We start from the raw sequence: 25,473 nt of genomic DNA on the forward strand, positions 1-25,473 counted from the left end.
AGAGCTCATTGTCTCAAACCCTGACGATAATTCACACTAAGTCCCCTTTGAGTCATTATACCTACAATGAAAATAAGAAGTCAAATCAATATAATTCGGTGTCCAAATTATGCATTAAAAAGACAAAGCATATCATCCATATCAAAGCGAGGTTGGGGGACTTCAACAGAAGGATAAGGGCTCAGATAGAAGCTCCCTAGGAAGAGATTTCAAATATTCCAAGGCTGATAACTCTTCCACTAACAACATTTCTTCTGGAAACACATCATACCAGCGAGATACTCAAGTCCAGTGAAAAGAGAAAAGAGGTTTGTTTTCATTATCAAAGAAATATTTTTACTAATAGGGTGGACGATTACTTTAAAGTAGCTGGTTTTAAAGCCCTTAAACGAGGAAGTATAGGGCTTAAAAAGTGACAGTTTGGCCTCCCTTATTAATGATACCCACCTTGCCTTATTCGAAGGACGGGTACAGAAAAAATGAAGAAATAAACCTACGCTAGGCTCTATATAATGAAATTTACACAATTTTGAATGCTTGCATCACTGCCCACCCATTTAAATGAAGTTGTGTCAACGCAACATTCAAAACCCTCAACGCACCCATTTGAAAATCATCAAAATGAAGTTTTATACCTAGTTCCCTAAACATACACTCATATACAAAGAAGGTGTCGACCATCTCAACACCATCCCCCAAAAATACCAGTTCAAGATTACTAGAGCCATCCCCTCTGCAAATATTATTAGTTATAGGATAGGGATCTGAAGCCTCCCATAGTGATATATCACAATGGTCTACAAAGGCTTAAAGTTGTTTATTTTGTTGGAAGCATGAGAAATACACGGCTACTTCACCGTCCACCCATAGTGACAACTTCAGAGAGAAATGACACGACTAGGAAGCTACGTGTAGCTACTATCATTTTCATAGTAGCTACTATGGACGACGACCACTTTACTACAAATTTCACAATCCGTCTGTAAGTTACAGACAGAAAAATCTGTCTGTAAGTTACAAACGAAAAAATTCGTCTCTAAGTTACAAACGGATTCCGTTTGTAATTCCTTCTATATGATTTCGCGTCAAATGGCGGGTAAACTACAGACGAATTTTACAGATGAATTTTGATTCATCTGTATTACAGACAGATTTTGATTCATCTGTATTACAGACAGATTTACAGACGGTTTTTTCAGAAAATAAAAAAATATCCACAAATCCGTCTATAATTACGTCTGTAATACAGACAAATTTTGATCCGTCTGTAAAATCCATCTGTATATACCGCTTTTCTAGTAGTGGGTTGAATGAGGGGGACATTTCTTAATTAACCCTAATTTATTTTAATGAGATTCTAAATTTGAATTACTTAATTCTGAGTTTATTTTTAAGGTTACGTAATCTTGGGATGAGAGATTGGAGTCCATTGAATTTCTTAATTCGTATAGAAACATAAGGTTGATTTTCGCTTGTTAAATTAACCTAATTCTGGGAGGAGAGGAAGAGTATTAAATCTTGAGAGAAATAGGGATAGAGTCTACATGAATGAACTAGGGGATACTACATTTTATCGATTGAACTTTGTAATTTAATTTTTTGCTTAAGTTAATTGAACTTGAAATCACAAAACTCTCTTTTTTATTTGCTTTCTGAATACATTGCATACTACATGTTTGATATTTGGTTACTCATCCAATGATTCATAGGAGACGACCTACGTTACCACCCTAGTATTGGCTGACAATGAATCCTCCCACTTGATGGAATAGGCCATAAGTGAATAAGAAAAGAAGATAAGGGCAAAATAAAATAAGCGTACCTTAAAAAATTTCTAGAAAGAAGAAAGAAAGCTTCTAACAATATAGTAGAATATACCCCTCTGTTTAGAGCAGAAAGTGTATGAGATACCTGGACCACCACATATTTATAGGACATATGGTTTTAGGAAGATGAAGGGTCACACCCTTCCCCAACCATCAGATCTGCTTTAGAATTAACGGATATGAACAACCAACATTTCATTTCAAAAGCACAAACCACGAGGAAACCCTAATTTCTAGAGATCCTTAAATATCAATGTATTAAGCCAAAGATATACTCGGTCTTAACACCATAGAAAGGAACCTGACTACCTATTTGGCTAAACACCAACATATTTTAAAAATTGAATACTTTATCGATAAAGCTAACCATACCATTCTCACCTAAAAGAAGAATCATGGCACCGACAGGGTCAACAGACCTTATAAGTCCTTATGTTGTACCTCTTCAGGCTTGGGAGCTAGTGTACTGAATAAGGCATTACTCGGCCATTATGGCAGAAAAAGAAATTCGAGTACCCCCCTCAGCATAAGGACGAACACCCAGTTAGGTTAAGATAAATTAGACATATTGAAACAGATTAAGGTAGATAACTATTAATTATGTATTTAAACAGAAGGCCTAAAACAGGGCTGAGTCATGCCCATTAGTCCAAAATACTATCTATAAAAGGAAAGTAAGAAGTACATGTAAATGATTGACTTTCGAATATTTAATAGCATTTACTGCCTATACCGACACCTGACTTTATCATCAAAGTGCCTTTTGCAGGTACATCCCTCCAACGTCATCATACAGAAGAGAGTTAGAGATACTTGCAAGGACATCATCATACAGGACAGAAGAGGAGTTTCTGGAAGACCAGTATATCCCCAGCAAGAACAACAAGAATAGCTAATGTATAAAATGTAATGTGTTAAACATGTAATAGTCATAATTAGGGTTGGGCAAAAAATTCAGTTTTATAAGTCCAATTCATAACCAATGTTAAATTGGTTTTAAAAGTTTAGTTTAATGTAAAACTGATTTTTTTATTAACTATATTTGTGTAACCAGTTTAGTGTTCTAAATCTACTTTCTAAAATCAGATTATTTATTTATTCAAATCCATATGTATGGAGTTACTATCTTATGTCTTTATTTATTAAATCGTTGCGCTATATCATTTCACAAAATTTTATCCTGACTACGTTTTATGACTAATATTTTTTTATTAATATTAATTCTTATGATTAAAATTAAATATTTAAAATAATATTTTTAAATTAATTACTACTATTGTTTTTATATTTATGTTTATTTTTAAAATAACATAATAATTTTATTATTATTTATATTATTAATTTTTATTTCTATAGGTTTTAATTTAATTTTTTTATTAACTCTATTTATTAAAAATAAGTTAAAAATAATAAATACTTTATAAAATTCTATAAAGTATAATATAATTAATAAATATTACTAAAATCTTCTTAAAATACATTAATTTAATGCAACAATGCATATAATAAATTAATTTTATCTCAAAAATTAAATTCACAAAATTTACAAATGTATTGAAAATCAATTTTACCTTAAAAATTAAATTTAAAACTGGATTTAAAATTAATTTAATGTAAAAATAAAATTAAAACTATTTAAAAAAATAAATTTAAGATTGATTTTAAACTAAATTTTAAAATTTAAAACTATTTTTAAACTGATTAAAAAATAAAATAAAAATTTAAAATTTAATTCGTATAATTAATTTGTGTGTTGGATAAATAATAAAAGGTAGAATATATGTATACATTTATTAGTTTAATATAATATAAAAATAAAGAAAATGATATTATTAATAGATTAAAATATCTGTAAATATAATTTTATATTAGTTATTATAAAATTTAATATTTTTTAATATAATAATTTAATATTAATATAAAAATATTTATAGTATATTTTTACTAAAATTAAAATCAGTTTTAAACCAAATCTAAATTTTAAAATTAAATTTAAATTAATTTTAAAAAAATTAAAATAAATTGGTTTAAAATTCAATTTATATAATTAAATTTTAAATAAATTTAGATTAATCTTTTAAAAATCTAATTCATGCACATCTCTAAGTCATAATAATACTATCCAATAAAGTGTATAACTACGTAACAATGATAAAGTCACAATTAAGCTATTATATAAATTTATTTTAATGTATTTTAATAATAAATTACTTGAATTTGTTAAAAATATTGTTTAAAAGTTATTAGTTAAAATATTTTGTAATTTTAAATCTACATTGAAATAATTGTTAAATTTAAATAAAATTATTATAAATTTAACTAATTTGTATTATTTTTAATTTTTTAAGACAAAAAAATAGAATAAAAGAAAATCTTGAATAAACCAATAAATTATAAAAGTTAGATAAAAGATAAAATATTTTAATACTTAATCACAAAAAAGAGTAATTAAAATAAAGTAACAAGTATTTTCACGCTCATTTAAAATAAAAATAAAAATAAAAATAAAAATAAAAATAATTTAAGACTCTAAACATTTGAACACTTAAAAGCTAGAACAACTTCAATGAGGTAAAATATTAAAGATAAAATAAAATATTTGATTTTTAAAGTCTAAAATTTTAATATTATGATAAACTTTTTTTTATAGTTTTGTTAATTTTTAATCTTTAAGGCTGAGTTTACATTTATAAATAAATTTTTTTATAAAAAATATATAATTATTGTATTAAAATTATAAAAATATAATAAATATTTTTTAATAAAATATTGTTATTATTATTATTATTATTATTATTATTAGTTTATCTTCGATTCTAAAAATTGACATCAATAAAATTTTTATTTTATATTAAATTCAGTTTTGACTGCTCTATTCTGAAAGAAAAATTTTCAATAAAAATATCAGGAGAAAAAATATTGAGTTGAAGTTATTTGAAGTAGGAAATAATCGTATTTCAAAATATGTTATGGACTGAAATGATAATTGTGTGTCTTGAACCAAATATTAGGCCCCGAAAATAAGAGGATACAAAAGAGGCGTGTCCCATGTTACTTTCTCACTGTTCCTTCACACACAACACCTTCCGTTTAGTCAACCAAATTCTTCTTTCTTCTCTCCCTCTATCCTCCACGTGCTCTTCCTCTTCTTGACTATTAGCCTATACAACACACCACACACTTCCTTTTCTCCTCTCTCTGAAAACAGGGCACTTCCAAGTTTTTGTCTTTCTTCTCTTCTCTTCTCTTCTCTTCTCTGCTCTGGGGCAGTTAAATGGATCAAGGAAGAGATTTTGCACTTACCCAGATGAGGAAATCCATTGAGAATCTTGGCTCTTCTGCGGAGGTACCAATCTGTTCATTTCTCACTTTCTTGTGTAATGTAATGTGCAACCCAGCTCTATGTTCCAACTTCAAGCTTCTTCATACATCTTAGTTGATAGATAAGTAAATAAACTCTTGCAGGGGTATGGGGACCCTTCAATGATGAGGTTCTTGATTGCTAGATCAATGGAGGTGGACAAAGCTGCAAAGATGTTTGTGCAATGGGAGAGATGGAGGGCTGCTATGGTGCCCAATGGGTTCATTTCAGATTCTGAAATTCCAGACGAATTGGAAGCTAGAAAGATATTTTTGCAGGGCCTATCTCAGGATAAATACCCTGTGTTGATTGTCCAAGCATGCAGACACTTTCCTTCCAAGGATCAGATTCAATTCAAGAGTAAGCCTTCTGTAAATTTTATTTTATCAAAATGGTTATGTACTGTGTCAACCTAGGGCTGGTTTTGAACAATTAAAAGTAAAAAACCTTCATTAAAAAATAAATATTTACTATATAATAAAATATATATTTAATATTTTTTTAATGACATGAAATAATCTGTAAAATACTCAAACAAATAATTTTATTAAAAATTTATTTGTAATATAAAATATAAAATATAAAATTATGCAGTTTATGTCTTCTGCTGTTTGGATTGGAAAGTTTGATGCTAGTGGGGGGACCATGGCGAATATTCAAGAGAGAAAAGTCACCCGACTTAAATATAAGTTCAGTTGGTTCATGTTCTTTGACCTTTTGTTTTCCTGTATGGAATTAAATAAACTACATTATTGTCCTCAAAATCCAAATTCTTGGATATGCCACTTAGGAACAGATCATTATAAAGGTTTTGTGGCAGGGGACCTGGCCCCGTTAATTTAAATAATCAAATGATTTATATATGACATTAAATCAGTTGTGATGTACCCAAAAACAATCATTTGGGGGATTTAGTGGTGTTCATTGGTTTGTATATATACAAGCCCTAAAAATTTATATTTATATGGGTATTAAATTAATGATTTATTTGACAAGTTTTTCAATTTGGGTCCTTACACAAAAAAAAAAAAAAAAAGTTAGGCTTTAATTTTTACACAGTAAATGTTTTTAAATTAGTCTTTATTGATATGCATCGATCATGTTAGACAGAGGACCACAACATTAAAAAAAAACTTGTATAAAACTTAAGGCTTTGTGTGGGAGTTAGATTTAAGAGGGAAGGAGAAGGATTAGAAGGGGTTTAATTTTGTTTGAGAGTTACTTAATTAGGAGGAGAAAGTTTTGGGAATTTTTTAAACCTTTAAAAACTTGTTTTTTGAGTTCCTTCATTTTGAAGTTTTCTCTCCCTCACTCTTTTATACTATTTCACAAATAGGATTTTTTTTTTTTTAAATATTAGTTTTTCAAATGGAAATTTTTTTTAAAATATTTTAAAAATAAAAATATTAATTTTAAAATTATTTATATAATTAAATCTCCTATCACTCTCCCTTTTCAATATTAAATATCCAAACAAGGGAAGGGTTTAACCTCTTTCCCCCTTCCTTCCCTTTCTCTCCTTCTCCCTTTAAACCCTTCCCCTTACTCTTCTTCTCCCTCCAAACTCCCAAATAAAGTCTCGATAAACCATTTAATTAAATTATATAGTTTTACTTCAAAATATAAATGAAAATAAAAATTGGATTATCATAAATTAAATTTCTTTCTGATCCTAAACCCTTAAGTTAAAAAATCTTCTATTAAAATACAATACTACAAATAATTTAAGTTTTTTTGTTTTATGATATTAGATATCTTAAATATAGTTGTCATTTGATCCAAGATTTCTTTGACTTTATTTATATTTTATCTTGTTATAGGTTCTTTAAATTTTTGTAAAAGGTTCAGTCTGTCAATTTTTTTTCATTCTTCATCCTTATTACTTGATAGTTCTCATTACTAATAATTAAGTTTATTTTATTTTATAAGATTTTATATGTCAGGTTAAGTTTAAGCATATAAAAGTTACTAGTTTTATTGAGAAATAATGTATACACTGTATTCATGTTATAAAAGTGAAATAAATGTTTTTCCTTCAATAAAATTTTACTATAATAAGTTGTTTAACTTAATCCTACGGGTTAAAATTAATATTTTTAATTTTTAATTTTTATCATATTTTTAAATGAATGAATAAAATATCATCGTTAATGTTTGTATTATAATTTTTATTGTACAACAATTGTTTTAGAATTTTTCAAAATGACTTTTTTTTATAAGAAAAAAATATTTACTATTTTTAGAATATAAAACTACACTAGATACAAGTTTGTTTAAAGATATAAGTTTTTAGTCTCTTAGTATTTTGTGATTTTTTTATTTATTTTCTTTTTTTCTAAACAAGTCTAATTTCATTTCTAGTTAAAACATACATCTAATTATTATAAATGTACAATAAATATTTTTTAATAAAATTTTATTATAATTAGTTGCTTAACTTATTTTCAAAGGTTGAAATTAATTTTTTTTATTTTATATTCTTGTCTTTTATCATGCTTTCAAATTAATAAATAAAGTATAGTGTTATTTTTTCATTATAATTGTTGTTGTACATCATTTATTATATGATATTTTAAAAAAATTAATAGAAAAGAAAATATTTACAATAGTTGAAATATAAAACTACACTGAATATTAGTTTAGTTGAAGATATAAGTTTTTAGTTTGATACCTTTTTTTTTTATCTAAACAACTCTTTTTTTGGTTTGTTAAAGACACATTTGATCCTTATAATTAAAACTTATTTATAAATTATTTCATACAATTAAAAATTTATATTTTAATCTTTATACAAATATTTTTTTACATTTTGACTCCTTCTATCTAACATCATTAATAGAATTTTAAACGGTAAGAACTAATTAAAAAATGTTTACTCACATAAAGATTAAATTATAATTTTTTGTGTATAAATCAAATTAAAAAAAAATGTATTAAGAATAAGGAGTAAAGTTATAATCTAATTCAAATATGTTGTCTATTTATATTGATATTATTATTATAAATAAAAGCATGTTTTTAAGAGCAAAATGTTTGTTGTAACGGTTGACATATGAAAAATCAACAAAAAAGTGAGAATCATTTAATTAAGGATTTTTGTTAATCTAGTCTTAAATTTTATTAAAAAATATTTATTATAATTTTATAACTTTAATACAATAAATATATTTTTTATAATTTTTTTTATTTATAAATACTTAAAATCAGACAGAGGTTAAGAAAATTCTAATATAAAATTGTGGTATGGATTATTTAGACCGGCGGTGGTCGTGGTATCTATAGAAGTTGTCTCTCTACTTCGTTCAATCATTGAAAACTGGTCCAATTGTCTCCTAATATTAATGTGTCTTTTCCTTTCATCTCTATCTTGCAAAGGATAAAGTGCAACTATAGTCATTGATAAGAGACTTGGCAGTTAAGTTTTAATAATTTCGGAATTTTTTATATATGCATTTTATCAAAATTTCAATCATCAATTTTCTAATCAACAATTGTGACTGCACTTAATTTTTAAAAGTGTATTCGTTCAATTTAGAGGAGTTAGATCCCGAAACTTGTAATGGGTGATGGGTTATGTTTGAAAGTAGATGGAAATAGTTATGGTTTTAACGAGGATAGAAAGTTATTATTTTTATTTGGGACAATTAATTAATAATATTTTTTATAATTTATAATAAGTTTAGAGAGAAAATAAAACTGCACATATTTCTATTAAAAATTATCTAAATGATATTTACAATTAAGGAAATTGATTTTGATAGATTAATATATAAAAATGATGCATATGATGCAAAACAATACAAAATAAATGTACACAATATGCTTAAGAATAAATGAAACTCTAACTCCTATCAGTAAACATTTAGAATAACGATGAAACTCACTTTAAGTTTGAGTATAAAATCAATATGTCCATTGTGAATTGCACTCTCAATTCATCCAAATGAAGTATTAAATGCATAAATAAATTATGCAATTCTCATGCAAAACTAAAATAGATCAAACAAATTCAGTTCATTTCACTAGTCCTCTTTGCATGATCTAAATTGATACAGTATTAAAATATAATGCTTTAGCAATCTTCCCTAATTCCTAATTAGAAAAATCTCATGTTTCAGCGGAATTTAACTAAGAACGATATATGCAGTAGGAAATGTTAGCAACTACAATGTAATTTCATTCTTACATCTAGACAATACAAAAGCAAGGAAGACTTCACTTCAAATATGAACATAAAACCAATATGTCTATTGTGATTAATAATACATTCATTCAAATAACATAAATTAATTGATGCATTAAGAATAAGAGTAATTCTTTGCAAAGTGTTACAAATTTTGAATTAAATTTAACTGTAAAAGAATTACATAAAGTTTAACCTAAAATTTATCCTACAACAATTCAAAAACACATATGAATAGAAATAATACAACAACATTATGACGATAGAAGAAAATTCTATGAAAAATTTGAAAAAATACAAAAAGTCTGTCAAACCTCTAAAGAAGAGAGAATAATTTAAATTTAAGAAAATTCTTAAAATGAAAAATATGAATTTATGATGAAATATGAAATTTGGTCCCATGACATCTATTTATATACTTTAAAGTCATGTTAGGTGTTGTGATGCTGGAATGGACTTTGAAACGCTTGAAAGCTTTTGTTTAGCCTTCTGTAGAAAAAACCAATGTTGCAATGCTGGAAGCTAGCATTAAAATGTGCATTATTTTCAGGTTGTTCAAGCTATGAGCATTGAAATGCCTAGTTGTCTGCTAAAACTCTTTTTCTCTGTAAATGGACATTGAAACACTCAATCCGAGCATTGGAATGCTCAACTTGTTCAATTTTTGTAATTTATCGGCTTTTATAAGATATTTTTTATTCCAAATTATCCTATAAACAAATTAATTTAATTTATAATAATTTTACTTAAAAATTACAATTATTTGATAATTTTGAATAAAAATCTCACAGTTTTAATTTATAAGTTTTAAACAATATCTTAATCAAATTCAAGTAAATTAATTTTAAAAATATATTAGAATATGATTAAATATTAGCTTAACTGTGACTTTATCACACCACAAACTTAACTTTTATCATACAAAATTAAAAGTTTAACCTAGAAAATCTTGAAATACTTTAGAAACACATATTAGCAAAACAATACAATAATGGTTGAAGAAAATTTCACATAAAATTTGGAAAGACACAAGAAAGTCTCACAAATTTTTAAATAAGAAAAAATCTAAATTTAAGAAAATTTCTAAAATGAAAAATCTGAGTTTATGATAATACATGATAGTTATGTGAAATTTGACTCCCACAATATCTATTTATAGACTTTAGAGTCATGTTAAACGTTGAGATGCTAGAATTGACATCATAACACTTGGAAGTCTTTATTCATCCTTTTACAAAGTGCGCATTATTCTTAGGTTACTTGAGTCATGTGCAGTGAAACACTAGAACCGGTATTAGAACCCTCACCTGTGTGCTAAAACTAAGTCCATATGTAAATGGGTTCTGAGCATTGAAATGCTTAGTCTTTTATCTAGATTTTGTAACAAGACATTCTCAATTTCAAATTGTCCTATAAAATAGAAAAAGCCCAACTTAATTTTATTTATAATAAATTTACTTAAAAATTACAGTTATTTGATAATATTAAATAAAAATTTCACAATGTTCTAATTTATAATTTTTAAACAATATTTTAATTAAATTTAAGTAAATTAATCTAAAAATATATATTAAATAGAATTAAATATTAGCTTGATTGTAATTTCATCTTCGGTCACATTTAGTACGAAACAGTCACTGAAATTTTGGAGTTTCTTTACCGTAAATAGTGTGTATCATTGCACTGGTATATGACATGCTGAAACTAGTTGTTTTTATGGCCTTTGGTGCTCGTATGAGAATCCTTTGGTGCTCGTAAATAGTGTGTGTATCATTCTCTGGTTCTGTGTTCATATTTCATAATGACAACCATCTAACTGACAACTCTGTTTTGTTCATGGATTCAGAATATGTTGTATATCTACTGGACAAGACAATTGCAAGGTACTATCTAATTTATTTTATGAATTCTCATTGTATGCCTTGTTCAAAGCGAAGATTGACACATTGAATTTGGGGCAAATCGAAAAATAGGAAGCTGAATTCAACTTTGATAAAAAGTTACTTTGATGGTAGCTGCGTGGCATCTTGTTAATAAGCACTAAGCAATTTTTCATATTGGTTAATCATGTACATTGTGTGTTATGGAAACATGAATGAAGGTGAAGGCCTATAAATGATGAAGTAAAAAGGAAGTATTATCAAGAGATAGAATGCATTATGCAACTGAGGTGACAATAACATACCCTTAAGAGCTAAAGAACATAGACAGATTGTGTCTGAGTCAGAAAGAATAAATCCCTTTTCCTGCATTTTCTCACTTACCCCATGCTATCTCTTGATTCATCTAAATATTCAAAAATTATTAAGTGAGAATTCTTATTAGGTGACTTTTGATTTCATGTTTTGTTACAATATCTTTGCTTCACTAGAGAAAAAATAAAGGCAGTTCATCTGTATTTCATCTTCATCCCTCCTAACAGCAATATAGGTTTTGTTATCAAATAGTAATTTTCATCTGTGTTGTGTGTTCTATTTTCTTTTCCTTATAGAAAATTTAGAATTAATTTTTGATTAATTTATCTTCAGTGCTTTCAAAGGAAGGGAGATAGGAAATGAAAAGTTGATTGGAGTTCTTGATCTGCAGAAAATTTCATATCAAAACATTGACGCACGTGGGTTAATCACTGGGTTTCAATGTTTACAGGTACTTTCTTTGTGTTTTTCCTTGAAATTTTCATGCATATCATAAATGCCTGTATATAAAATCACACCTTATCATTTTTTAGTTTTTTCCTGTCAAAATTAATGTTTATATCATGTCTGAATTAGCATCTATTTAATGGCCCGAATCAATACTTAATAGAAAGGTAAATACTGCATATATTTTAAACTCTTTTTTATGGTTTTTGGTTGAACTGCAGGCTTACTACCCTGAACGTTTAGCAAAATGCTATATTTTACACATGCCATGGTTTTTTGTGACTGTTTGGAAACTAGTTTCTCGCTTCCTAGAGAAGGCTACACTAGAAAAGGTACGTTAGCTATCTTAAGTTGAAAATTTATGCTTGTGTACAATTCTGATTCATTGACTATATGCATGATATCTTTTTAAAGTTCCCAGTATTCAGTCTCATTGGGTAAGAATTCTGGTCATTTATTTCTTTCGAATGGGAATTGGGGAAAATGGTCTCAATGCAGACCAAAACCCAACACTTGGTAGCGGTGATGATTTAACTGTTCAAATGCTGGTTTCTTGAGCTAAAATGGGGGGGGTGGAGGGGGTGTGACATCTCACCAAAAGCCATGACTTACATCGGTATACATCTTCTAAACAGTGTTATTTATTTTCCTGCCTAGGCCATCTTTGGGTGAATATTTTTTTTTCACAAACTTAACATGAACATGAACATTTATATCGTATCAAAGTGCGCGATCAAATTTTTCTATAATATTCACTCACATCACCACATGGAAAGGAATTTGGTCATAGTATCAATATGATTAACCATGTTGGTACTTTCTGTACTTTTCAAATTGGTCTCTTTTGGGTACCTGGAAATACAGTTTGACATAAGTGAGGGTTTTATCCCTACTAGGGGACAATTCAATTTCATTCACACAACTCGACTTTCATTCCCTCTAGCAGTCATCCAAATGGAATTGAATTTTAGACCATCAACCTGTTTATACAAAATATTCCAGGGTTTATTTATCTTTAACACGTATTATGACTTCATCCATTCTACAGGATTTATTGAAGCAGCTTTTGTTGATCTCTTAGATTTGGATGAATTTAACTATATACTCAAAAGAATCCGTATCCAAAAACAATTTTCTCGTCCATGCACATAAGATAAAACAAGTCATATTTGATAAATCCAATTACACGTTCTTGATTTTTTAAAATATGTAGTTGAGAAATTTGAACAAGTACTGAAAACATTACAATCCAAAATAACTTCACAAGTCCTAAGACTTCATCATCCCCTCAACAACAATCTTGATATCCATGAAAGTTCAAAGAATTGGCATTTTCTGGATTTATATAGAAAGGAAGGAGCAACCAACAACAAATAGTGCCCCAAGAAACAAAAGGAGTAAGATGTGATAACAAGTATCAAAATTTAGGAAAGAAATAAATGAGATCACAATTCAGTCACACAACACAGTTATAAAACTCTAATGTTAATGCAATGAGGGATGATGATGCATGTTGAAAATCCATGTGTAGTTGTTAGTAGTCTAAGTAAAAAATTCTTAACAAAACTTTTTATGTGACTTTGGGATCCACACCTATTCTTTGTTAGGAGTTCTACTAGCCAGTTAGATATTCATATAATGATGGGGACTCGATCCTCCAACTACTGCAACTAGCTGCACCAACATTATATGTCTCAAGAGTAAGTAAGGATAAAAGAGTCCTATGCAGATACACACAGTCAGAGTCTTTTGCCAAGGTCACCAGAGGACTATTAGAGAGACTCAAACTGTGATTATCTTTTAGGTTGTCGTGACATCCCTCTATACCATTCATCTTGCATCAAATCGTGATATAGTGATATCCTTTTCCATAGGAGAGAGACATTTATACCCGTTGGTTATCTGAATAGTTTAAATTTATTCATTTCACATTTTGCCACACCAGTGATGCAGACAATTTCTTCAAGGGCTATGCCTCTTTTCAACTATTTAGACCTTATAAATTGAAATTGGCAAGTACTCATTCTCATACTTTCATGCATGCCTTTTAGCAAATTTTGAATCACCTTCCCTACCTCTTTTCCTTAAGGCTTATATATTTAATTCCTATGGGTTCTAATTGTCTTTTTTTAAGAAAATATGGTTTTTACACAACACTTAAAAATTCATTTATTAATTTAAATCTTAATGTCTCAGGGTAAAGCGATAACTCAATAGTCATAGTATGGTTTACATGCTAATACTCTGTGTTTTCACTAAAGCCTGTGTTCTCATAATAATTTTTGTTCACAAATGGGGAGTTTCAATCCACCTAACCGTGTTCATGTATGCTATGTATGCCATCACACACAATAGACCACTAGTACCAAAATTTCATTTTTGAAGTTCATCATTTCAAAAGTTAGAATCAGCTACGTGCATTCAAATCAAGCAAATGCAATCAACAGGTCCAAAGCTAAAATCAAGCATTTAGAATTTCAAGATTAAGGGGACTCTATCCCATTCATTTCAATTTTCCTTACTAGCTACTTGAAAACATCTCCCCTTGCCGGTTTTTATGAAAGAGTTGGCATTTGCTGAATGCATGGAATGCCTAAGTGGTTCCTATATGAAAGAACACGTACATGTAACAATTTAGGGGTAATAACCATCAATATCTTCTAAATCAACTCAGTCAAAACGGAATATGTGACTAAGTGTTTATTTCCTTAAGGTTTAGAAGTTCGCCAATTGTTACAATTACCAATTTAGGTGTGACTGATAGCAAAGTTGTTCAATTTGGACGCAGAATGGCTTCTTGGAAAACTAAAACTGCAAGGAATATTATAGGTCAGTCACCTTGCAAAACTTGGACTAGATTCAAACAAAAGGCTGTTATGCTAAAGAGTCTATATTTGAGGTAGGTGTAGTGTTTGGTGCATAACTAATTGAGTTGTGATCTAAATTAAGCCCAACCAATTTTTTTTAAAAGCTAAGACATTTAGGTTTCTAAAATGTGTTACATGCAATTTTTTGCGAGTACTGATTGGTCCCGGTTCAGCACTCACGTTTATGCAGACTTTGCTGTTTTCTGAAGTGAAACCTCCACTTAAAAACAGTTTTTGAGTTTTGGGTCAAAAGTGGGAAAATTGTTGTCCAAATCCAATTCTGTAAGAAGGGTTTGAAAGCTAACATCCTAAGGGTTGTGAAAATGTGTTCAAGATAATTTTTCATACACCTATGTGTATACGGTACAGAATAGTCATTTTGCAGAGTAGTAACTCTACTGTTGTAGAATGGATGACAGCTTCAAGTAGTTCACTTCATGCATGCAATTGAATGATCAAACGAGGTTCAAATTGTGCATATGATAGCTTGATGTAAAGGTCTCATTACAAGGATTCAGAAATGCACATGCATGTTCATAAAGTTATATGGAAAGAGGTTTAAAAATGCATTATTTTTGCTGTTTTTAGAAAATTTCAAAATCTGATACAGCATGATGAAATTTTTTTTTTTCTCATTGATCCTTGGTCCTAATCTTGTTCCGAAAAAAGATATGTGTAGCTAATTGAATTATACATAGGGTTTGATAAGAGTTGAATCAAAATGAGAGTTTTAGAGGGTCAGATTATGCAGAAGAAAGTGCATATATGCACTGAAAACTTGGATTTTGCAGAATTCTGATGAGTTCTGTGGGATTACCTTATCCAGCTGAGTATTAGTGGGTAATTCTCCTTCAAATGCTTGGTTCTCTCTATTCTTCTTTTGGTGTGATCATGGTGGTCTGTCAAGAGTAGTGTCCCTTTATTAAAACCAAGGAAAAGAGTGGAGGAGTGAAGACAAGGTGGAGATCAAATGCACGTGGAAAGGGGTAAGGACCATTGGTTGTTTCTTACCTCTGTTCTCAATTTTTTTTGAGTAAGGATGGAAAAGTGTTAGCAAGTGACCTAGCTGAATATGCAGAGTGATCCCCAGTATTCTTGAGTTTGGAAGTGAGGTGCAATGGTGAGGGGCAAGGAAGGTGAACTCCCGGTGTCTTCACGCATCCCAGTTGACGTGTAAAGTGGTTCCATGGAAAATTAATGGGTGCATGTTCCAATCTAAGTGTAAGTGTTGGCAGTGTCCAAGGCATCTTTCTTTCTTATTAATAAAAAAAGCAATAATTAAAGGTTCTATTTTCTGATAGTTGAAAAACGGGATGTTACAGGGGACACAAGGAAAGATATTCTAACGCTTTAGTCAATGATGATACCAGCAGAGTAATGGTATAGGATGTGCGAGGGAAGCCCGCTTGGACGCATTGGGATTACCTATTACCTATTGCACATGTATGAATTATTGGTTATTGCAAGCTAGGATATATTGGTGGGCATAATAGTATCAGTATGCCATCAAAGCAGGTCAAATGGGATGTTATTAAATACATTAGCAATATTGAAAAGAAAAAGATATATTAGAAATATTTTTGCTTAAGATTTTTCAACCTGTTAAAATAAAAGTTAGTGTCCATATCCATTGTCTCCCACCGAGATCATGCATAAACTCGATAACAAGACTTCTACGAAAACAATGTCAGGCCTGGTGTTTGTTAGAGTTGTATAGTCTAATTAGTTCCACATGTTATTTTTAAGGAACTTTCCCTTACTATTAGTGTATATATATGTGCGACAACTTGTAAACTTCTTGTGTCGATAAGAATTATTTCCCTAGGGTAACCATGGATACAGGTGATGTGATAAACCACTTTAAATTCTTGTTTCATTTCTCTCTCTTTTTATCTTCTTTCCCTTTGCTCCAAACATTGTGAGCTAGATAAATCAGCTTTCCCTACTGTAGCTAGTGGTTCTTTCCATGGGGGAAGTAGTGAGAGAGTCTTTAGTTTAGAGGAAGCAGAGGGAGCAATGACATTTGAAGAAAGAAAGGTGAAGATTAAGAAGCATGATGGCAGAGACTACAAATAGAGGATTATATGTGACAAAAGGAGTTGTATCAATCCTTGACAGGAAAGAAGGCAACGACAAAAAGCAGACAACTTGGGAATTATTAGATTGACAAACTCTTAGTATGATCAAATTCACATTGGCTAAGAATGTCATATTGAATGAGAAGACTACTGTAGAACTTATGAAGGCATTATCAAATATATAAGAGAAACCAATAATTATGTGATTGATCAAATTAATGAATGCAATACAATTCTTGTCTAGTTGGCATTAGAGCATATCACTTTTGATTATAAGGTTAAGGTGTTGATTCTATTATCATTCCTATCGGATAATTGGGTTGCAACTGTTATTGTAGGTCAGTAGTTTTGTTAGAAATAATAAGCTAAAGCTTGATGGCATTTAAGACATGATCTTACTTGAGGATTCAGCTAAGAGAGTATTTTAGTCCTGTTTTTAATTCAGCGTTGATCAGTGAATGACGGCTTGTTCTTGTACCAAATGTGTAAACTAGAACTCTTAGCATGAGAAATAAGGAAACAAAATCATGTGCTCCAACAAATTGTCAGCAAAAGACAGTGATCACAATTAGTCCTTTTCCAGAATCACCGATTAACAAAGCTATACGTTTTCTTTCCTCCATTTTATAAACTTCTTCCTGTGAATAAGCTTGAAGAAAGGCATTCTTCTCATTATGCTGATCCAGAGGTCAATAATGATAAGCTTACAAAGAGATGAATAGGAAAACTCAGTTAATGCATCCATGGTAAAGTTTTCAAATTAATCAACACCATAAGTTTGAGTATAGTCCTTGGCAACTAGTCAAAGCCTTGTAACAAGCAACAGTCCCTTGTAGTTTCTTTACAATAACAACAAATAGGGTGTTCCCGAATAACAAGATGCATTATAGTCCTTGGATAGGTTCTTATTTAGTTCAGGAGTAAAAAATTTCTTACATTACACCATATCAATCAGAACAGAAATATATATATATATATATATATATATATATATATATATATATATAATTTTGTTGCTTTCACTGTTTGAGTGGATTCACTTTTGTGAGATCACTATACCAGATGTTGGTAACTTCTCATAGGATAAAGCAAGATTTTTGTTGTCACTTGTCAGACATCCTCAATTGAATGGTTCAGAGTTACAGTCTATTTGTCAGTCCACATTCATCTTCATCACCACAAAATAGCTAAAGTTTTAGGGATACTCGGTTATAATTGAATGACACATAAACAGATCTTTATTGAACTAGAAGGAAATATTATCACCGTTGGAATGAAGGAATAAATTGTAACATTTATAAAAGTAAAAGGTAACGCTTTCAACTTTTCTCCTAAATTATGGTTGTATGTTAATATATAACGAGTAATATGTACTTTAGTCTATAAATAAAAATAAAAAAAAGCTACTTTAGTCAAAGTTTTATTCATGAGAAGAGAAATACTTTGTAGTTGCATAGCTTAGAATTTTGTTTGCACACTTAGGAATGATTTAACACTCATGGGCATTGAATGGTGGATGCAGATTGTAATTGTAACAAAGGAGGCTGAGAGAAGGGAATTTATAAGAGAGGTTGGTGAAGAGGTTCTCCCAGAAGAGTATGGTGGAAAAGCTAAGCTTGTAGCCATCCAAGATGTTGAATTGGCACCACTGCAAAATGGAGCAACAAATTGATTGAGGAGACAACTCAAATAAAAAGCTAATCATGTCGAAGAAACAACTCGAAATTCGTGTCTTATCCATTCATGTTTCATGTCTTGCTTATATCCTTAGTTAATGTTTATTTTGTTCAAAATTTTAAATTCAATCTTTACAAAATTAAGAATGTACAAAAAACTAATACTAAACTAATATGCCAAAAACATGATAAACTTTTATTAGTAAACGCAAATGAAGTTTGACAAATACATCAATTATTTTAATGAGTAAAGTTAAGATCGTTCCCACGAGATTATATTCTTAGTTTAACAATATGTATTAAGATTAGTGAACACTAAACTTGTAGCATGTTTGTGGAATTTTGTTAAATCTTGGAAACTAAGACTAAGAATAATAGAAATTATGATACAAAACAAAATTCAATGTACAAACATTGATTGAAGTTGGCTTATAGTACAAGAAAACCTAAAAATGCATATTTGAAGTAGAAGTTAAGTTGTAAAGTTCAAAAACAATTAACTAGGGTAAAGTTCAAAGAAAAATTGGTTAGAAATTGAATTTCATATGAAACTTTTCACTTCATGCAAAAACACAAAAGCTCTAACTCACTTTTCACAATAACATTGCATCAAGTAAAAATGATTGTAATCATGAGAAATGTAACATCCTTATTTTGATGGTTATGTATTGTATTTTATTTTTCTAAATAGAAAATTTTAAATTTTAAAAATTATACGAGATCTTACTCAAGCGATATATGTCTCACTCAAGTAAGACTAGTTACTTTGGACCACACATTTTAGAGCATTCTCACTCAGGAGAGATGAGTATCGCTCAGGAAAGAATGAATAAGATCAACCCAATTGTACTCTCGTCCAAGCAAGAAGCTTCTCGCTCAGGTGAAAACGCACAAAAAGGGTATAAAAGGAAATCCAGTATTATAAACTTGCATTACAAGTCAAGCAACATTTCTCACTTTCATTCTCTGACCTATCACTCCCTTTCTCAACTAAATCATCTTGAGAACTCCAAACTTCTCTTAAATCCGAACTTGGATGTCTCTTCCTCTTGATTCAAAATAAGTTCTTTAGAGCTCTATCTTCTTATCTTACTTCTATTTTATTTTATTTTTCTTTTTCAAAGTTAGCCTTTTTTGTAATATATAGGAAGAACTTGGTCTTTAGACGATATCTTCCACAAAACTCTTCACAAATCATCTATTTGATGTAAAGAGAGTTTTATCCCATCGTTAAAACGTTGTATGTATTTTATGCTCATGAAAGTGTGATAGTGTGCTTCTTTATTTCATAAATATATGTTTAAATTAAATTTTTGACTGTTTGTTAAAGTTGATAACCAATCCTCAAAGACCTATTAGGCTAACTGAGTAAATGTAGAGAGTAGACTAAATTATGTATTTAGAGAATTACAAAGAGTTTGCCACTTTAAATTTATAGTAGCTAGTGAAAATGAGTCTGATGATGTTTTTACCTTAGCAATCACAGTAGGGTATAATATTCCTTTTTATTCCTTTTTATTCAAGCTGTACATATATAAAGGGATCGTTAGAACATTAGCTATAGTAAATTATGTTTATACCTTCTATGACTACGATTATATTGGAAGTTCGATTAAATTTTATCTAAGAACAAATAACTGGCACAGAGGTTGTTGTAGATATTAAAAATTATTATGATAAATACCTCACTTAAGAAGAGATGAAAGAAGTTTAGAGTTAGTTTAATGATGATGACTAGAATCATATTTTTCAAGTTGTCGGTGTGGAGATAACTGCTCATTAAGATTTAGAATATTTTAATCTTGTAATTATTTAAATTTAAGTCCTAATGTACTTCTGATTATAACTTGTAAATATTAAACTCCTATTCTTAAGTAATATCTAATATGTTTATTCCTTATGCTGTTCAAGTTAAATTTTTATTCGGCAAGTTTTGCTATAACAGTACAAGTTCAGTTATATTCTAACTTTTGTCATTTTGAATGATAAACTATTCACAAATAAAATTCTTAAGAGTGAAAGTTTAAATTTTTGTAAATTTTTCATATCACGATCAAAAGATATTCAATTAAAAATTTTAAATTATTTATAGATTACAAATAAAAATGAATAATAAAATAAGAGTTTTCCAAGAAAGAAAAATGGGGTACATTTTCTTGTAAGGAATTCATATATAAAACCATAGTACATTTTTCAATTAAAGACCGTGAATATAGTTGGAGCCTGCAAGCTCTTCCTCGATAACTTATCAAACATTAATCATTTTTTCAATCTCTCGTGGGGCGTCTAGGCCAAGTGAAAGTTGGGTCAACTTATTCCCTGTTTTCTGTTGTTGTAGTTCTTCTTCTGTGGCCATTTGATTCAATTAATCTGGCTAATTGATTACTTGGGTTAGGCTTACGTTGCTGATTTTTTATTGTTATTTTTAATTATCCCCTTTTCTTTGTCAAGGGAAGGTTGGATTCCTCTTTATTTAAGACTAGTACATATAATAATAATAATAATAATAATAATAATGTTGATTATTATGATAAATATATAAATAAAATTGGAAAAGTTTCTCTTTTCTATTATGGTAAATGACTTTATCTCTTCTAATTATTTTGGGTAAATATTGACTTGTAAGCTCGTTGGTGTAAGTACACTTGTGTGGCTTTGTTTGTTGTTAGTTTATTTTTTATTTAAATATAAAAATCGTTGATTAGGTATGTTAATAAATATAGTTTTTCATTGTTTGGTCAAAAGGTATCTTGAGCTCTAAAAATGTACGTTATTGTGGTAGTTTGAAAATAATACATGACAATGACAGAACAAAATTGGAGATAAATTATCCATTAAGTAGATGGATATTACAATTGAATTTGTTAGGGGCAGATTTGGATTACAATCTTACTAATAATAACTAGTTGCACGGGCTTATTTATAATTTTATTAAATTATTTTATTTAAAATTAATTTCAAAAGTTATATTTTAAATATATAAAAAATATGTCTTAAAAATATGAAAACTTTATTATTTATTAAACTGTAATAAAAATTATTATAAAAATAATATCAAATATAATTACATTGAAGAAGATTATAAAATATTTTATTGTTTTATTAATTTAGCTTTTGTATTTATTTAAATTTTATCTAAAATTAATAGGTATATTAATCATTTATGAGTTCAATTAAGAATTAGTAATAAAAAAATTAACTATATAATTATTAAATGATAAAATAATATTTTATAAGTAAGCAATTAAAGTAATAATAATTAATTTGAATTAAATTAAAATAATAATAATTAAATTTTAAACATAAGTAATATAAATATATTATTTCAATGTTGCATAAAATTTTTAAAATATAATAATAAATATAATTTTAATATAAATACCTCAAAATTACGTTTAATAGGTGTAAATTCAACAAAAATTATTGTTTAACCAAATATAAGATATATTGTAATGGATGCAAATACGAGATATATTAAAATAAAATTTGTTTGAACTGAGTTTATTTTTTATTTTCCAATTAAATTGATGCAAATATTAATATAACTTTATTCAATAGATTGTGTATAAAAGTGTTGACTTGTGATTTTAAAAAAGAATATTTAACCTTTGGTACAAAACTTGTGTCATAATAAGTCATTGTACATTAACTATTTAAAGTGTTCCATAATTGTAATATTTACACTCTTATTTTTTAATCATTTATTGTAAAATTGAAAATATGAAGAAAGGTTTATTGATTTTTATTGAAGATATTCATCTTAAAAAATGAATGAAAATCATAAAAATAAATATATTGATTGAAAATTGTCAATGTACTGATAGAGTTGACTGTCTACTAAAAGAAGAAAGTAACAAATAAAGGTATCAAAATTGATCCAAAAGCAAAAGAAAATAAAATCAAGAAAGAAAACCTATATTAGTAATTTTAAAACAGAAATGAGATACAATTTTAAACTACAAAACATAACAAATACTCAACCTAATTCAGAAAACAAGAAAACAAAATTCAGAAAGAATAGAAAATTGATATTAAACTAATTTCTACACTTATTATTGAACAAAGAAAATACTCAACCTAATTCACAAAAATAGAAAAAAAATTTCAAAAAGAATAGAAATTTGATATTAAAACTAATTTATGCACTTATTATTGAACAAAAATTATAATCTCTAACAACGGTGCCGAAACTATGATAAACTTGTATTAACAAATGCAAACAAAACTTAATATGTGCACTAATTATTTTAAAGGGTAAAATTAAGATCATTTTCATGAGGATTACATTCTTAGTTCAACAATATGTATAGAGATTAGTGAACACCATATTTGAAAGCATGTTTATTTTCAATAAACCTTGGAAAATAAGACTTAAAATGGTGGAAACTATGATAGAAAATAAAGTTCAATGCATGAACAGTAATTAAACTTGGTTTATAGTACCCAAAAAAAATAAATCTAAAAATGCATATTTGAAGTAGAAGTTTAGGAAATAAAATTTTAACAGATGATGATGGGATTAAAAACAAGATTTAACTTAAGAATTCAGAAATATATGGATGAAGTTCAAAAACAAATAACTAAGGTAAAATTAAAAGAGAAATTAGTTAGGAATTGGATTTTATCTAAAAATTTTACTTCTTGAATAAACACAAAAGTTCTGGCTTAGTTTTTCACAACAACAATAATAATAATGAGGTTAGAAATTTTTTTATCCTTTCTATAAAATCCAATGCCAGATCAAAATAAGAGATAAATTCTCCACTAAGTAGATAGGTATTAGAATTGAATTGATTTAGGCCTCATTGTAATTATATATTTTTTTTTCTAGACAACAAGTTAAAATATTATATTTTAAATATAAAAATATGTTTTAAAAATATAAAATTATTATTTATTAAAATGTAATAAAAATTATCATAAAAATAATATCAAATATAGTTATATTGAAAAAGACTACTATACTTTATTGTGTTATTAATTTAGTTTGTGTTTGTTAAAAAATTTTAATTATATTTAAAAGAAATTTATAATCATTTATTATTTTAATTAATAATAATTATTAAAAAATTAATTACATAATAATTAAATGATAAATAACATTTAAGAAAATAAGCAATTGAAGTAACAATGATTAATTTAAATAAAAAGTAAAAGGATAACAATTAAATTTAAAACATAAGTAATACAAATATATTATTTTATTGTTTTCATAAATTAAAAATATAATAAATATAATTTTAATATAAATACCAAAAAGTTTATATCCTAATAGATATAAATTCAACAAAATTTATTTTTCAATCAAATATGAAATATATTATAATAGATGCAAATGTTAGATATATTAAAGTAAAGTCCATTTAGATAGAGTTTATTTTTTATAATTGAATCAAATTAATGCAAATATTAATATAACTTTATTTAATAAATTGTGTATAGAAGCATTGACCTTTGACTTTAAAAAAGCATATATGTGTATAAAATTTATATCATAATAAGTGATACATTAACTATTTTGATGTAACTTTATTATTTAAAGTATTTTATAATCATGATCATTTGTTGTAAATTGAGAATGTAAAAAAAAAGTTTATTCATCTTTATTGAAATGTTTTAAACTTATTTAAAGTTACATTTTAAAAAATATTACAATCTATTAAAAAAATTAATATTTTATCAAATATAACATACATACGCAGGTGTGTACACATAATTAGAATCAAATTTTAATTAAAGAACCCAATTATTTATCAATCATATCAAACTTTGTTTATACCGTTAGAGTCCATTCATTTTAAATTTTGGTAGAATAAATTTTGAGATATATAAAATAAAAAATATTTTGGATTTGAGAATAACATTATAAAATGGAATTTAAAAAATAATTTTATTTGAATAATAAAATAAAATAATTTTCATAATATAAATATAATTATGATTTATAATTTTCGTACATAATTTATTCTTTAACAGAAAAAATGCGCATTTTTCTCAAACTATTTTTTTTTATCACTCAATAAAATTGACCTCGCTAAATTGGTCTCCCACCATGTGTTAGTTTGACTGTTGCCAACAACCGTTTTTATTTTGGTTGGATTTTAGACTGCTGCTTTAAAGAATATTTATAGTTTTTTAGTTTAAATTTTATATAACTTTAGTAAAATTGTTTTTAGCTAATTATTTTTTAAAATCAAATAAATTATTTCTTTTTGTTCAACTCCTTTTACCAATTATTATTTTCTTGAATTCATTAAATAATTTTTCTTCAAATTTAATGACCAAAGCATTAAATTTTACCTAATTTTTTTTATTTAAACCCCAATTTTCTCTTTATTAATTCTTTCATATTTCATAGAGTTTTTAAAATCATTTTGTATCTCATATCTATCATGAGATCTCTTGGATAAAAAAAATAATTTAAAGATTTTAATTAAAAATATAAAAAGGTAATTTTATTCAATTTTTGAAAACTAACTTTATTAACTTAAAATATTTTAACGAATTAAAAATATGCATAATTTACATGAAAGTCTGTGTACAGTTAAGCATTTGTCAGACGCTTGAAAAATATTTATTTTTTTAAAAATAAATTTAAATGTTATATTTTTATATTTTAAAAATATATACTTATAATTATATTTAAAAGTAATTTATTTATCATCTAAACATTAAAGAATTTAAATCAACCTGGAGATATATCATTCAATTCTTTTAATATTATTTATTAAAAACAACTTTATTACTGCAATTTAAGTTAAACAAGATCAAAATAATAATTTCCATAACATTTGAACATAAAAGAAATTTAATAACATATCTTTTTATATCTTTTATAGT

General features: G+C 27.4%; 1 protein-coding gene across 1 annotated transcript; it reads left to right on the top strand.

Moving 5' to 3' along the window:
* The first annotated feature begins 4,859 nt into the window (after positions 1-4,859).
* LOC113868931 (CRAL-TRIO domain-containing protein YKL091C) lies at positions 4,860-19,951 on the top strand. The gene is made up of 6 exons (XM_027504934.1): positions 4,860-5,172; positions 5,292-5,547; positions 11,217-11,253; positions 11,899-12,016; positions 12,234-12,344; positions 18,480-19,951. The coding sequence occupies exons 1-6, from the start codon at positions 5,101-5,103 to the stop codon at positions 18,627-18,629; spliced, it is 744 nt and encodes a 247-aa protein (XP_027360735.1). The 5' UTR covers positions 4,860-5,100; the 3' UTR covers positions 18,630-19,951.
* Positions 19,952-25,473: the final 5,522 nt, after the last annotated feature.

The sequence above is a fragment of the Abrus precatorius genome, unplaced genomic scaffold (genome assembly GCF_003935025.1).
Source record: "Abrus precatorius isolate BTA unplaced genomic scaffold, Abrus_2018 Scaffold6, whole genome shotgun sequence".
Classification (NCBI taxonomy): domain Eukaryota; kingdom Viridiplantae; phylum Streptophyta; class Magnoliopsida; order Fabales; family Fabaceae; genus Abrus; species Abrus precatorius.